This window comes from Cherax quadricarinatus, chromosome 28, assembly GCF_038502225.1.
Source record: "Cherax quadricarinatus isolate ZL_2023a chromosome 28, ASM3850222v1, whole genome shotgun sequence".
Classification (NCBI taxonomy): domain Eukaryota; kingdom Metazoa; phylum Arthropoda; class Malacostraca; order Decapoda; family Parastacidae; genus Cherax; species Cherax quadricarinatus.
This window is the reverse complement of record NC_091319.1, coordinates 10,502,271-10,519,649: the sequence shown is the minus strand read 5'-3', so window position 1 is coordinate 10,519,649 and position 17,379 is coordinate 10,502,271. Positions and strand designations below refer to the sequence as shown.

The following is a 17,379-nucleotide window of genomic DNA, read 5'->3' as shown; positions in this document are numbered from 1 at the left end:
GATAAAACTTATTACACAAAACTGAAACAGCATAACACTTCTGGATATGCAATTTCAATTTATGGCATTTGCCTTGGGTACAAATTAGAAAAAAATGATTTCCCATTGACTAAAGAGAACGAAAATTTTGAACTCTCACCATGACTAGGAGGCTGCACAATTTTAACAACGAGGTCCTCGGGTTCAGTGTCTGTATCAGATATGAAGAGTGACTGGTTGCGGATAACTATGGTCTGGCTCTTGTCGATGACCACTTGCTCACCAAGGATCACTGGTGATTCATCATTTATAAGCTGTGAAGAAAGAAATGATAATAAAATTAAGACCTCATAAATCTATATTAATCTACATACTATAAATATTATTTTACTGTAAGTCATTTTTTTAAAGCCAAATCTGACAACCTGGCTTATTCAGCCACCATAGTTTTGCTAAACTAGTAGAGCATAAATTCAATGTAAAAAACTGCAAATATCAATAATACATATAATAATATCAATAATAATAATAATAATATTATTATTATATTTCATTGTTAAACAATATTAGGTAGATACTAGGCTGCTTCCCAAAAAAGTTAGGTAGACCCATTATTCATTCAATAGTTTGTCTTGTCACAATTCAAATAATCTTCCAAACTGCAACATCCCTGACCATCCTTCAGGGTGCAAGCATGGAACTACCCAAATCTGGCTAATACAATATTAAACAATCATCCTTAAGAATTTGCAGGCTTCCGTATATACAGATTCTGAACTGGATCTGGGGAGTGAAAGGACATTGACAAGTGACTCTCAGTGTGTGGACGTGTCTTCAGAGATTCTGATTGTCTGGCCTCTTTACTGAAGGGCAAACAGCAAATAGATTAAAATTATCTAATGCTTTTCTTGGTCTTTGGCTTTCTCATACTCAAATCTCTTTTAATTGAAGTCACTGTTTATTAAGAATATCCCTATTAACCAGATTAGAGTGATATATTTCAAAGACATGGTCTCTGAAACAAAACAAAAAAAATTTATATTATTCAAGGTTTCTAGTTTCACAGGACCTCCACGAAAGTAATCCTCCAGAATCTGACCGGATAACTGTATTATGTTAATTTTAGAAAGGTTAGACTAAGTTATTTTTTGGTGCCAAAATATGAATAGTGTAACCAAAACCAAGTATCAGTTATATTCCAGGGTGTTGTAATTGATGCTGTTATGCCTTAGAGCCACAGATCTTATACAGACAGCATTATGGTTACTCTGTCTACCTTCCTCTCTGATGGTACCACCATTAATGCACTCATAATGATTTTTTAATAGACACCAATTTGCTAAATCATCTGTGACCTCATCATTTCTACCAATGCTCTTTCCTCAACACACTACTCTTACAAGTGCTTTCATCTCTACCAAGCAGTGCTGAATGCCCATATGGAATGAATGGAGACAAGTGGGTTTTGGGACTTTAAATGCTGTCAGAATGTAAGGTAAACTGGTTAACTGAACTTGAGTTCTAGACAAAAGATGTACTGTACAGTGTCCACACACTGAAGGATGGGTAGGAATGTTGAGGTTTGAGAGGCGGTGAGTATATTTCCTTCTCTGGGTCTCCCTACCTTGGTGGCAAATTATTAACAAGTCAGGCAAGTGATGACCAACAACTTTCACATTATTCATCTTCATACTGTCACACACAGTATGTTTTAACCTCCAATGCTGGTGAGGTAAAGCTATAAGGTAGTAAACTGCAGTAAGCAAAACACAAAAAACTTAAGTATTAACATGTGAATTTGTTGATATTTAGTCAAAAAATTAAAGCTTAATTCAAAACACTTAACAACTTAACACTCCTTTTGGGTTTACTTTGAATTATTTTTTAACAAATTTTCATGTACTAACCTCAGTGGTTTATAGATCAGTTACTTCTGTATAGAGCTCCGCACAAAAGTTACACTATACACAAATAACTCGCACATAGAAGAGAGGAGCTTAGGACAGGAGGAACAAGAAATAGAGTAGACACCAGGAGCATCTGTAGAGGGAGGAGAGGTATGAACGAGATTAGTGCGAAGAGTGTTAGTCTGGCGGAAAGTTAGTTTGATGTCTAAGGAATGGAGAGAGTTGTTGAGATTAGAAAGACCAGAAATGTAGGGAAGGCAGAGGACAGAAGAGTTCCCGGGAGTAGAGAGTTTGGGAGAGAAGAAATTATGTTTAGCACGTGAGAAGGCAGAGTCTATGAAATGGGAAGGGTAGCCAAGACGGGAAAATGAATTATGAAGAGTGGAAATTTCTGATTGAAGGAATTAAGGATCACATATGCGGAGAGCATGGAGAAAGAGGGAGATAAACACTTTTCTTGACAGAGGAAGCATGATAAGAAAAGTGTTCTTATCTCCCTCTTTCTCCGTGCTCTCCGTATATGTGATCCTCAATTCCTTCAATCAGAAATTTCCTCTCTCCTTTTCGCTAGTGTGACTTTGTAAATGGTCCAAGTCGGACCGAAACATCATCATAAGCTCCTCTCTTCTATGTGCAGGTTATTTGTGTATCATTCCAGTCATGGTATTGTGCCTTTTTTTTGTTATTTAAAAGTTACACTAATTATGAATGATAAATTATTCAATTATGAGAAGCAACAGCATACCTACTTACACTTTATAGTGATGTGCTGTATATAAAAAACCTCCAGTATTATTACAATACCCATATAGAAAATAACTCTTGAGATATAAATGGTAAAGTGTATGGTAGAGTTATTATTGAAAGAATTAAGAGTAAGACAGAGAGTAGGATAACAGATGAACAAGAAAGCTTTAGGAAAGGTAGGGGGTGTGTAGACCAAGTGTTTGCAGTGAAACACAGGTGAACAGTATTTAGATAAGGGTAAAGAGGCTTTTGTGGCATTTATGAATTTGGAAAAGGCATATGACAGGGTGGATACAGGGGCAATGTGGCAGATGTTGCAAATGTATGGAATAGAAGGTAGGTTACTGAAAGCAGTGAAGAGTTTTTATGAGGATAGTGAGGTTCAGGTTAGACTATGTAGGAGAGAGAAAGATTATTTCCAGTAAAAGTAGGACTTAGAAAGGATGTGTGATGTCACCATGGTTGTTCAATACATTTATAGATGGGGTTGTAAGAGATGTGAATGCTCGGGTGTTGGCAAGAGGTGTGGGGTTAAAATATAAAGAATCTAACACAAAGTGGGAGTTGTCACAGTTGCTCTTTGCTGATGACACTGTGCTTTTGGGAGATTCTGAAGAGAAGTTGCAGAGGTTGGGGGATGAGTTTGGTAGGGTATGAAAAAGAAGAAAATTAAAAGTGAATATAGGAAAGAGTAAGGTGATGAGGATAACAAAAAAATTACGTAATGAAATATTGGATATCAGACTGGAGGGAGAGAGTATGGAGGGGTGAATGTATTCAGATATTTAGGAGTGGACATGTCAGCAGATAGGTGTATTAAAAATGAGGTGAATCACAGAACTGATGAGGAAAAAAAGGTGAGTGGTGCACTTAAGAGTCTGTGGAGACAGAACTTTGTCAACGGAAGCAAAGAGGGAAATGTATGAGAGTATAGTTATACCAACACTCTTATATGGATGTGAAGCATGGGTGGTGAATGTTGCAACAAGGAGAAGGCTGGAGGCAGTGGAGATGTCATGTCTGAGGGCAATGTGTGGTGTGAATATAATGCAGAGAATTTGTAGTTTGGAAATTAGGAGGTGCGGGATTACCAAAACTATTACCCAGGGGGCTGAGGAGGGGTTGTTGAGGTGGTTTGGACAAGTAGAGAGGATGGAACAAAACAGAATGACCTCGAGAGTGTATAAATCTGTAGTGGAGGGAAGGTGGGGTAGGGGTCAGCCTAGGAAAGGTTGGAGGGAGGGGGTAAAGACGGTTTTGTGTGAGAGGGGCTTGGACGTCCAGCAAGCATGCGTGAGTATGTTAGATAGGAGCAAATAGAGACAAGTGGTTTTTAGGACTTGATGTGCTGTTGGAGTGTGAGCAAAGTAACATTCATGAAGGGATTCAGGACTCAAGTCCAGTAGGCCAGATTGAGTCCTGGAGATAGGAAATACAGTGCCTGCGCTCTGAAGGAGGGGTGTTAATGTTGCAGTTTTATAACTGTAGCGTAAGCGTGCCTCTGGCAAAACAGTAATGGAGTGAATGATAATAAAAGTTTTTGTTTTTGAGGCCATTCTGCCTTGGTAGAAGATGGCCGATGTGTTAATAAAAAATAAAATGTATAATTGGGACTGAGGTGCATGTGATAGTTTCATGCAGAAATTAACATAAAAAATAATTTTTTGAGAAAAAATTATAATTACAAAACTACCTTTAAACAAAATAAGGGAGATTTTATTAACTTTGACACAAATTTCAGATCTTTAGATGTTAATCATGCAAAATGCTATATGACCCTTGTGGGTTTAGCACTTAATCATGATTGTAATAATAATAATAATTATAAGTCATTCAAAATGATGAAAATTACCTGGATAGTGATATTAAATCTCATGACAGGAGACTCATTAGTGCCGTCTGTTACATGAAAAATAAAAGTATCTTGGACAGGCTCTTGATAGCAATGCTGTGACTGAATATATGTCACTTTGCTTTCTTGCAAATCTACCACAGCAAACTTCATCATTGGTGATGTCCCTTCAGAGGTGATCTTTGACTCTGAAATTATATTGTGATATACATTTAATACCTGACTTAACAGATTCATTAGCCTTTTCAGTCATGTGTCACTCAGTTCCCAACAAATGTCCTATATGTGAGCTAGAAGTAAAGGTCACATGGCTTCATATTGATGTAATGGGTACTGCTGCTCAAATCTCAGAAAAAGACATCCTTAACACCTCAGTAGCACTAGCACAAAGAACCCACTAAGCAGGTCTTCACTTCAACATCAACTCGTTATCCTTCAATATGGCCAGGTCACTATACTCTCCAATCTCATCTGGGAGCTTATAGTGTCAAGAACTCTGTGAAGATTCAAATCCTCTAGCATTTCACACACTGCTGGGTTGCAAATAAAGTGCTGAACATGTCTATTCAATACAGAACTTGAAACAATGGATTCAAATTGGATAAATTCAGATTTAAAAAGGATATAGAAGAGGAATGATTTGATAACAGAATTGTAGATGAGTGGAACACTGCAAAAGTTTGTATATAAGAATAAGAATGACTGAATGCAAGTTGGATCTGCCTAACATGGAATGTATGATTGTAGGCAGGACCTCCTTTACATGGTTGATACTTTATTTTTGTGTTCTTCAGTAGAAAGATTAGTTTGTAAATTCAACCCTTCGTAACTATTAGCTATGAATAAGTTGACCTCTCCTAGGTAGTAGGTTGGCAGACAGCAACCACTCAGGGAGGTACTGCCATCCTGCTATGCGAGTATGAAACGGAAACCTGTCATTGTTTTACTTGATGGTAGGACTGCCGGTGTCTTTTTTCTGTCTCATAAATGTGCAAGATTTCAGGACGTTTTGCTACTTCTACTTACACTTAGGTCACACTACAAATTCATGTACAAGCATATATATATACACACCCCTCTGGGTTTTTTCAATTTTTTTGATAGTTCTTGTTCTTGTTTATTTCCTCTTATCTCCATGGGGAAGTGGAACAGAATTCTTCCTCCGTAAGCCATGCATGTCGTAGAAGGCGGCTAAAATGCCAGGAGCAAGGGACTAATAACCTCTTCTTCTGTATACATTACTAAATTTAAAAAGGGAAACTTTAGTTTTTCTTTTTAGGTCACCCTGCCTCGGTGGGATACGGCCAGTTCATTTAAAAAAAAAAGTTGACCCCTACTCTGTCAAAAAATTGGCCTTAAACTCTTGATTATGCTTGAATTTATATGTAACTTTTAAATACTTTCAAATTCTCTACATTAACAACAAAATTCTAGATTTTTTTAATAATTATCTAAGAATGTTTTAAAAGGAGGGGGGGGGGGAATAATAAATCAGAAGGGCATGATGATCATATCCTAGAGGATCCATGAAGACTGACAAAAAAAAATTGTTATGTAGATGCTTATGACATGTTTATGCAAAATTATGAATACCAAAAAGTGTTTAAAGTGACTGCAGGATGAAATGAAGCCCAACTGATTTTACTGTAAAGGAAAAAGTAGAACATTATATTATCCTCCAAAAAAAATTCTAGATTTTTTTTCTGTAAGAAATAGATACACCTACCATCCGACTTACGACTGAGTTCAATTCCGAGAAACCTTTCGTAAGTCGAAATGGTCGTAAGTCGAACTTTACTACTGAATATCAACAAAACATTTTTGTAATGACTTTATTTTATTGTTTTATTTTGGTATTTCATGTTTTACTTTACTTTTTATGCTGTTAGTAATGTATTTTATATTGTAAGGTTTAGGATAAACACTGTGTACAACACAAATAGTTGTTCATTTCCCAGAAATTTGGCATAAAAAACACGGTCGTAAGTCGAGTGGTCGTAAGTCGAGCAGGTCGTAAGTCGGATGGTAGGTGTACATAGTAGTATCCTACTTGTGCCTATGCAGTAAAAGCAATTGAGCTTTCCTTGATCCTGTACCATCACCTTCAACATCTGATATGCCCAATTTTGCATAATGTGTCATAATTGTGAAAATAACAAATTTTGTTTGTTTGTTTTGTTTTAAGGCAATCTTCATGGAAAGACTAGGATATGATCCTCATACCCTTTTGAATTTTCAATAAAAATATTCAACGATTCTGACTATTATTACCCAAGTTGTTAATTTCAGCCCCTTTCCTTAAAGAAAATAGGTGTTAGATAAAGAAAACTTAGATTCCTAATATTAGAAAAGGCATAAGTTCATATAAGCTATTTCGTTTTTCATTTCGTTGGGAATCCACCAAGTGAAGCATGATGCACTGAAAGGCTTAATTAATAAGCTATATTACACAACATTTTCTTGAAACTAAATTGCATACCAGACTAATGTCGTCCTATAATTCCTAAAATATTTCATCACTGGAAATTTTTTTTATCACAGTGAAGTTTTTAAATTTAGCAAACAAAATTTGCTTATAAAAACCATTTAAAGTAATACTTATATAAAATCACCTCCACAAAGTAATGAATAAATTTTATAATTCTCATTTTTAATACTCACCTGTATTAGTGTTTGTTAAGTATCCAAATATCGGAGGTGCATCAATGACAACCACGAGACTGGATAATGGAGTGTCTATATCCAAGACAGTAATGGAGGTTGGAGGTAACACAATCCTGCTGCCCTCGGCCACAACAACAGGGTCTCCTACTACCACTTCAGGCTCTTTGTTATCCACACCTTGGATCATCACCTTCAAAATCTACAGCAAAATATATAATACTTAATGAAGATATGAAAAAGATTATAAAGTAGGAATAAAGAAGGAGTTCTATTGAAATATCATAAATTCCTGTCTAACATTGCTTCCTGTTTCACCTATTTTATATAGAAAAAATATTTTATATTTGCTTGTCAGAACCATAAATTTTGATAGCTCTCAGTACCATATATTAACCAAGGAACACTGCAGGTGCCATCCTATAGCATCATCACTTGACATGTGGCCAGAATTTTTATGTTCTCATTCCATTACAATATTTTTATCTTATCCCACTCTTCTCAAACTCAACTCAAACATTTTTTATGTAACAGACTGTAAATGTACAACATATTTCATTAACATCTTTAACTTAATGTAAAACATTTCATTAACCTCTCTGACCTACATCCTGGAAATCACTCTCGCTCTTTTAATACATGGATTTATATATCATTCACAGTCTGAATGTATTTCAAAGCCAATTTTGAAATACAGTACAGCACTGTATAATGAAGTAAGCTCTAAATTACTTGAGTCCAATGATTTCTAAAATATAAATTAATAATTACTAGTTTGTAAACTGCTTTAATAACTTATGAACTAAAGTTGTATATTACCTGATTACTGAGGACATTGTTTTGAGGATCTGTAACATTAAAAGCCAGACTATCTGTTACAGTTTTCATCCCAATTTCTCTGTCTGATGTGTAGTTAACCAAGCCATAGATAATATCTGCCTGGGTGAACTTATGGGTTTCATTAAGCCTTCGTGTAATTCCTGTAGGTTCGGTGCTAACGAGAGTCCCATACTGGGGTTGATGGATGAGAGTGTATACCAGGTCCTCGTCATTGGAATGGACATCAGTAAAGTGAAGATGCCAACTACTGATAACTTTTGTTTCATCTAAGAAAAAGAGAAATTACAATTATGATCTGTAACCAATTTTTTTTTTTCCAACAAGTCTTCCATCTCCCAACAAGGCAGGGTGACCCAAAAAGAAAGAAAATCCCCAATAAATTTATAAAGAGATCCTTGTCACACAAGTGTACTGAGAATCAACTGAACTGAGATGTGCCTCTCATAAGTGATGATGCTTGTAACTTGGTCAACTTGTCATGTAACTTGTCTGTAACCAATATGTACATATTTACTGATGAAAATTATGGTAAAAAAAAAAAAAAAGAATTTTTTATGATTATATAAATACTGAATTTCCAAAATTTTTTTTTAAACTATGGCCATTTCCCACTAAGGCAGGGTGACTCCAGTAAGAAGGGAGGGGAGGGGGCATGAATGAGCAGAGTTATAAATGCCAATTCACATGAGACTGGCTCTGAATAAGAATGTAGTGCTTGTACTGTATTCTGTGTGCTTCAAGTATGTCATTTAAAGATACTTGGTTATCCTGAGTCCTTAAATGTTGTGCATAAATTGGAAATTGGTAGACTATTTAAATGAGTGGGTGTTGACACACAATTTCTCAAGTTTGCCCAAACCACAGCATCCACCTCCATTCCCCCATGTGCATATGACTGAATTTACTCACACAGCAAATTTCTTGTAGAAATGAAGTAACTGTACATACAAAAATTTTACATTATGCAAATGCATAAAGCAATGGATGCCTGTAATATAAATAGTATGTCTTGCAACTCATTATCATATCATAAATGGTACACACACAGGTAGTAGGTTGGTAGACAGCAACCGCCCAGGGAGGTACTACCGTCCTGCCAAGTGAGTGTAAAACGAAAGCCTGTAATTGTTTTATGTGATGGTAGGATTGCTGGTGTCCTCTTTTCTGTCTCATAAACATGCAAGATTTCAGGTACGTCTTGCTACTTCTACTTACACTTAGGTCACACTACACATACATGTATAAGCATATATATATGTACACAACCCTCTGCATTTTCTTCTATTGTCTTACTAGTTCTTGTTCTTGTTTATTTCCAGTTCTCTCCATAGGGAAGTGGAACAGAATTCTTCCTCCGTAAGCCATGCGTGTTGTAAGAAGCGACTAAAATGCTGGGAGCAAGGGGCTAGTAACCCCTTCTCCTGTATATATTACTAAATGTAAAAGGAGAAACTTTCGTTTTTTCCTTTTGGGCCACCCTGCCTCGGTGGGATACGGCCGGTGTGTTGAAAGAAGAAAGAAGAAATGGTACACAATGCAGATAAGTTGATGAGTAAGACATATTCAATACTAAGTATCTTTATTGCTAAAACATTTCACCTGCACAGCAGGTTTCATCAGTCAAATACAGAGGTGATAACAATACTGGAGACAGTCGAAGTGAAGGGGTAGTTTTGAGGTAAGGTTATTAGTCTCTCATCCTTGATAGAAGATGGTCAGTTTCTTATCCTAAGTAGAAGTACATGACCAGAAATTTACATAGTGGAGCTAGAAGTGAAGTGCAGTTGGAAATGATGTTACAGGTGAGTAAGGCCCACTAGTGGAAGTAATTCATGCTAAACAGTTTTAAATAAAATAGCTGAATAAGATATCCCTTGTGACAAGATACCATGGTGTTAAATATTCAATACCATGGTGTACTATGGTGTTGCTCTGTTAGATAAGTGTCATATTATAAATGGACTACAATAACAAGTTCATAAGACTCCTTATTTAACCTCTTAACTGTCCAAACGTAGATCTATGTTTTCTCGCCCAGTACTCCGAATATTTTGAAAAATAAAGAAATATTTTTTTTTAAATGAAGAGGACAATTTTTTACATAAAGTAATGTAAAAAAAAATTCTAGAGTCAGTACTTACAGAGATATAAGGCCACAAAGTCGGTACTTGTCACTCATCTGACGGCAACATGAAGCGCTGCCACTTACAGATGTGTTGCTGATATACCTTTTTATCTCATTCCGTTTTTAATTTGTATATCAAATTGGGGAGGAGGAGTATGGAAGAAGTGAATGTTTTCAGATATTTGGGAGTTGAAAGTGTCAGCGAATGGATTTATGAAGGATGAGGTTAATCATAGAACTGATGAAGGAAAAAAGGCTAGTGGTGTGTTGAGGTATATATGTGGAGACAAAAAACGTTATCTGTGGAGGCAAAGAAGGGAATGTATGAAAGTATAGTAGTACTAACACTCTTATATGGGTGTGAAGCTTGGGTTGTAAATGCTGCAGTGAGGAGGCAGTTGGAGTCAGTGGAGATGTCCTGTCTAAGGGCAATGTGTGATGTGAATATTATGCAGAAAATTCAGAGTATGGAAATTAGGAGAAGGTGTGGAGTTAATAAAAGTATTAGTCAGAGGGCTGAAGAGGGTTTGTTGAGGTGGTTTGGTCATTTAGAGAGAATGAATCAAAGTAGAATGACATGGAGAGCGTATAAATCTGTAGGGGAAGGAAGGCGGGGTAGGGGTCGTCCTTGAAAAGGTCGGAGGGAGGGGGTAAAGGAGGATTTGTGGGCGAGGGGCTTAGACTTCCAGCAAGCGTGTGTGAGCATGTTACATAGGAGTGAATGGAGACGAATGGTGTTTGGGACCTGACGATCTGTTGGAGTGTGAGCAGGGTAATATTTAGTGAAGGGATTCAGGGAAACTGGTTATTTTATATAGCCGGACTTGAGTCCTGGAAATGGGAAGTACAATGCCTGCACTTTAAAGGAGGGGTTTGGGATATTGGCAGTTTGGAGGGATATGTTGTGTATCTTTATACGTATATGCTTCTAAACTGTTATATTCTAAGCACCTCTGCAAAAACAGTGATTGTGTGTGAGTGAGGTGAAAGTGTTGAATGATGATGAAAGTATTTTCTTTTTGGGGATTTTCTTTCTTTTTGGGGTCACCCTGCCTCGGTGGGAGACGGCTGACTTGTTGAAGAAAAAAAAAATTATGTTCTGATAATGACAATTTGTAGTCCTTGTGATTTCATAGTTAATCTCTGTTCTGACACTAATATTAACCCTTAAATGGTCCAAATGTATATATACATTTTTTCAGCATCTGAAAGTATGTAAAAAAATGTAGATCTTCTTTTTTGTTTTACATTTGAAAACATGTAAAAAAACTTTTATCTACATTTTTTTTTTATATTTGAAAATATGTAAAAAAAAGTAGATCTACTTTTGTAGCATTACAAATTTGAACATCGATCTGTTTGGACCGTTTAAGGGTTAAGTACTGAAATAGTGCTCAAATAGTCACAAACACAGTGACAGGTGAACATTTTTACCTACCTTAGTCACATACCATTGTTTAGAAATATATACATAGTATTTATAAGTCCCAGCAGTGTTTTGGATACACTGGAGTATATAAGAAGAAGAAGAAGAAGTAGTAGTAGTAGAAGTAGAAGTAGAAGTAGAAGTAGTAGTAGAAGTAGAAGTAGTAGTAGAAGTAGAAGTAGTAGAAGTAGTAGTAGAAGTAGAAGTAGAAGTAGAAGTAGAAGTAGAAGTAGCAGTAGAAGTAGCAGTAGAAGTAGAAGTAGCAGTAGAAGTAGCAGTAGAAGTAGAAGTAGCAGTAGAAGTAGCAGTAGAAGTAGCAGTAGAAGTAGAAGTAGCAGTAGAAGTAGCAGTAGAAGTAGCAGTAGAAGTAGCAGTAGAAGTAGAAGTAGCAGTAGAAGTAGCAGTAGAAGTAGAAGTAGCAGTAGAAGTAGCAGTAGAAGTAGCAGTAGAAGTAGAAGTAGAAGTAGAAGTAGAAGTAGTAGTAGTAGTAGTAGAAGTAATAGTAGTAGTAGAAGTAATAGTAGAAGTAATAGTAGTAGTAGTAGTAGTAGTAGTAGTGTAGTAGTAGTAGTAGTAGTAGTAGTACTAGTAGTAGTAGTAGTAGTAGTAGTAGTAGTAGTAGTAGTAGTAGTAGTAGTAGTAGTAGTAGTACTACTACTACTACTACTACCCCCCTTGAAGCTTGATGTAAGAGTGTATCACTTGTCATATCTCTTCACTCCACTGCTGACAATGATGAGCGTGGTCTTATCTAATCTTATCTCTTCGCTAATGACAGTGGTGACATTTGACAAGCCTTCAATTTATTTGTTCTCACTCTTACACATAAACATGTCTGTCTGTCTATCTGTCTGCCTATCTATCTATCTATCTGTCTGTCTATCTGTCTCAAAGAGTTGCTCATGAACCATCTGGTATTACACACGATCACTATCTACAAGCACAGCATAGTACTTCGTCTGGATTTTTTTGGGTTATCCTAGGTAATTTACACTATGCAGAATTGTATTTACGTATGTGTTCCTGTGAGATAGAGACAGATATAGAGACAGAGATAGACAGAAATAGACACAGCCAATCAGCCAACCAGCCAGTCACTGGCTAGCCAGCTGGCCAGGCCAGCCTGCTGAAATTACAGTTCCAGAATAACACTGTCTGGATTTTTTTGGTTATCCTAGGTAATTTACACTGTGTATAATTGTATTTACATATGTGTTCCTGTGAGATAGAGACAGATATAGAGACAGATATAGAGACAGAGATAGAGACAGAGATAGATACAGAGAGACAGACAGAGATAGAGACAGCCAGCCAATCAGCCAGCCAGTCACCGGCCAGCCAGCCACTAGCCAGTCAGCCGCCGGTCAGCCAGCCTGCTGAAATTACAGTTCCAGACTTTTCTTTTTACTTAGGGCATAGGTTATAGGACATTCTGGCAAGATGACACTTTTCTCTTAAAAGGGGAGTGTTAATACAACATGACATCAGTGAATCCTTGGTGTTTGCTGTGCTGTTTGCTCTAGTTGGTGCTCAATTAAACTGGTGCTCCCACAAGGTACTAAATGGTCCCAGATTTTTTTAATAGAGTGCACACTGAGGGTTAAGACCCATTCTATGCTTACCAGGTATCTTAGACCAATCATGCCAAATTTGGAGGCAGTAAAAATAAAACATAGATCTACATTTGGAGCGCTAGCGGTAAGAACATAGATCTACGTTTGGACAGTTATGGGGTTAAAGAGCTTTTAATTATGCTATTAATTAAAATTAACAATATAATTAAATACTGTACTTACATTCATTCAATGTCATGGAAAATGAGGCATTATCACTTTTCATGGGCTGCTGCTGATCCTCGTGCCGAATTGTAATAGCAATGCGAGAATTTGCTTCTGATGATTGACTCAGTGCAAGGAAAACTAGGGAATCAAAAGTGGAGTCTGATCCATCATGACTATACATTATCCTTGAGTTTTTTATTTCTTGTTTGTCAAGACTTTCCTCTGAAAATAAAAGGAAACAATTTAATAAAAATTTTCTAGCTACCCATCTAGATCCATTTTTCCATCATGTATATATCCTTCCTAAATTAATAACATGTGCACTTTGTTGCAAGCATAGAGGAGGACAGGGTATGCCCTGATGCTGGTGAACTGTTTTTGATCCAAGTAATTGGAGCTACTCTCCCCCATCCTTATATCAAACCTGATTAGCATACCTTCCATTTTCCAGGTGGTGTGTGTCCCTTATGGGTTTAACACTTCCCCATTAATATAATAATTAAAATAATAACAATCTTCACAGATCCTTTCACTTTACTTACATTTCTAATATTCCATACTTTCTTCCTGCTTATACAGTGATACCTCTCATATCCGAACTATATGGGCTGAGACCGGTTCGGAAACACAGTTTCTGGATACGTGAGGGGGGGGGGGGAAATGTGCATCCATACCATCACATCGCCATCCGTACCTTGTCACATTGTCATCAGCGACAGCGTTGTAGGTTAAAAAAACGAGTCCAGTGTCGTCTGGCGGTGGGGCCAGACACTCTGGGCTCGAATAACAGCCTCCCGGATTTCACGGACCATGGGACCATAACTTTTCAAATGGGCTGTGGACGGTGGATACTCCAAAACGTGTTTCGACACCTGCCCTTGCTGCTGAAGTTTTTGGTCTTGGAGGCATTGGGTCGTCGTCATCACTTTCAGAATGTTCTGGGTGCAACACTGTTTCTGCAATCTCTGCATAAGTCAGAGATTGCACATACACTTTTTTTCTGCTCAGTCTGTGGTGCAACTTAAAATGGAAGAGCCAACCCTCAGATGCCTTGAAGTCTGATAGGCCAATCTGCTTGCTGAATTTTTCTGCAGCCATTTGAAGTTCGGCATCATGAACCATCATACCACTACTATGTCGTTGTAGGTACCACTTCATCATGCAATGATTGAGTTCAAAGCTCTGTGGCTTCACCATCACTTTTCTTTCTGCACTTTTTCCAGTTTTTGAGGCGGCAGAAAACTCACTCGTGTAGGCCATAACCTTATCACAAGCCTTCTTGATATCACAGAGGGTCGACTTTGCCAAATTATACTCAGCCATAAGTCACGTGTTGGACCAATCTGCATCCACATGTGACAATATTTCCTTCTTGTGGTAGCCAGGCAACTTGTAGGACTTGTGGTAGCCAGGCAACTTGTAGGACTTGTGGTAGCCAGGCAACTTGTAGGACTTGTGGTAGCCAGGCAACTTGTAGGACTTGTGGTAGCCAGGCAACTTGGGGTAGCCAGGCAACTTGTAGGACTTGTGGTAGCCAGGCAACTTGTAGGACTTGTGGTAGCCAGGCAACTTGTAGGACTTGTGGTAGCCAGGCAACTTGTAGGACTTGTGGTAGCCAGGCAACTTGTAGGACTTGTGGTAGCCAGGCAACTTGGGGTAGCCAGGCAACTTGTAGGACTTGTGGTAGCCAGGCAACTTGTAGGACTTGTGGTAGCCAGGCAACTTGTAGGACTTGTGACGAAAACCAGATGCATTCATCTGGTTTGTTTACATTATGTGTGGGTGGGGTGGTGAGGGCTGCCCTTCCTGGCTACCCATATTTCCCAACCTGACTTCATACAAATAAAACTCACCTCTCACCCTACATTAAGACTACAAATATTTTAAGGTAATTAATGAATGTACTATGTATGCATTTTATCGATCTAGGAAGCTTAATGTCGTAGTAGGTATAAGTGGCCAGGCAGGATGCCATACCTCCCACACGACTTTCTACAAATAAATACTTTTCACCTCTCACCCTACATTAAGACCATTAAGACTACAAACATTTTAAGGTAAGTAATACGTCTACTGTATATGCATTTTATCGCTCTAGGAAGCTTTAAGCATCGTAGTATAGTATGTGTGGGTGGGGTGGCCAGGAGGGCTACCACACCTGACCTCTTACCTGGAGACCTGGAGTTTACCTGGAGAGAGTTCTGGGGGTCAACACCCCTACGGCCCAGTCTGTGACCAGGCCTCATGGTGGATCTTAGAGTAAATACTACTCACCTTTTGCCCTACATTAAGACTACAAATATTTTGAGGTAAATAATAAGTGTACTGTGTATTTAGTTTATTTTTTAATGCCTAGTTCTATTGCTAATTTAATATATGTTAGCGTAAACTTGTTATCTGGCATTTATATGCATTTATAAATGGAAAAAATGGAGTTCTGCTTTCCGACGAAGTTTGCTTTCCGGCAGTAGCCTGGAACCTAACCTGCCGAATAAGTGGGGCCCTACTGTACATTATTTCTTATGGGAAATATTAACAAAAAATACATTTTATAGAGAATAACTATAGTTTTACATACAAACTAGGCCATACAAAAACTGAAGTTCCACTGTACATGAACATGTTTTTATACATATTTTTTTAAACATGCTAACCGTCTCCCACCGAGACAGAGACCCAAAAAATAAACACTTTCAAACTATCACTATCTTGCCAGAAGCTGCAAAATGTCCATACTAACAAAAAATTCTGTTCATGGTAATACTGCATCTATGAATAAAATATAAGAGATATCAGATACCCAGTAACTAGGCAAGAACACTACATTATTATAGAAATATGTTTAAAACAAATATATAATTGTACTATTATTTCTTACCCTCAGTAAATATAAGAGACTCTCCATTAATTTCTTTGGTTATTGTGCCATGAAGAGGGGCCTCCAAAAGGATGAATACAATCTCATCATCCTCTGATTCTAAGTTACTCAGCTCAAAGAATTTTGGCTCCAAGAGTACAGAGGCATGCTGGAATAGTAAACACACACCGGTAATTCAAAGTAGGAAATTTACGGTACTTCTAAAATAAAATACAACAATGAATATTTATGATTATAATGCAAATGAAGTTATCAGTACAGGTACGCTATTACAAGTCAAGTACGTATATAACCAAGCTCTGCATTCAAAATTCTAAGACCAAACAAAAGTCAACTTGCCAGGTTAGTCACATGCTGACTTGTTGCTGGCATTTGACTCTTTGGATAGCTGCTATGCACCTGCTCTATGGATCTAGAAAGTGTCTTACCTATACTCTCTCAGCATGTGCGCATGAAAAATGAGAGAGTTTTTAAGCCACTGAAGATGAAAGTTAACCACACCTCACTGAAATGTTGTCATAAGTTTCAGTCTCCTATGTGTGGGTTATTTGTGTATTGTTCCACTCATGGTATTCTGCCTTTTTATTCTTATATTACACTAAGATATGTGCATCTCTCAACATCATCAATATACTGATATCAAACATAAGAGGTCAAACTAGACCAAAAAACTAAACAATGATACTAACTAGTACAGTGGCATTATTATTAAAATACCCCCAATTAAAAGTAGGGGCACCATTGGTACACTAAGAGAAAACACCATAAGTGTCCGGGACCCAAGACTGTTCAACAGTCTCCCACCAAGCATAAGGGGAATCACCAATAGATCCCTGGCTGCCTTCAAGAAAGAGTTGGACAGGTACTTAAAGTCAGTCCCTGATCAGCCGGGCTGTGGTTCGTACATTGGACTGGGGGCGGCCAGCAGTAACAGCCTGGTTGATCAGGCCCTGATCCACCGGGAGGCCTGGTCGTGGACCAGGCCGTGGGGGCATTGATCCCCAGAATAACCTCCAGCTATACTCCAGGTACTTCGGCTTACAAATTTAATCCGTTCATTGGACTTCGTATCCTGATTTATTTGTTGCTGGATCAATTTTTCTCATTTAAATTAATTGAAATGCAATTAATCCATTCCAGCTGAATTCCCACTCTCAGGAGGCATGACAAAATAACCTAACAT

The 17,379-nt window shown here is 37.6% G+C and overlaps 1 protein-coding gene across 1 annotated transcript in view; it reads right to left on the bottom strand.

Moving 5' to 3' along the window:
* The window catches only part of LOC128693156 (extracellular matrix organizing protein FRAS1-like), a 252,677-nt gene that overhangs the window by 72,491 nt on the left and 162,807 nt on the right, over nucleotides 1-17,379 (bottom strand). Inside the window, exons 24-29 of the mRNA XM_070089393.1 lie at nucleotides 16,197-16,344; nucleotides 13,334-13,540; nucleotides 7,966-8,252; nucleotides 7,147-7,348; nucleotides 4,486-4,673; nucleotides 140-293 (exon numbers count right to left, since the gene is read on the bottom strand). Of these exons, the coding sequence (XP_069945494.1) occupies nucleotides 140-293; nucleotides 4,486-4,673; nucleotides 7,147-7,348; nucleotides 7,966-8,252; nucleotides 13,334-13,540; nucleotides 16,197-16,344 (1,186 nt within the window). The remainder of the gene's footprint in view (nucleotides 1-139; nucleotides 294-4,485; nucleotides 4,674-7,146; nucleotides 7,349-7,965; nucleotides 8,253-13,333; nucleotides 13,541-16,196; nucleotides 16,345-17,379) is intronic.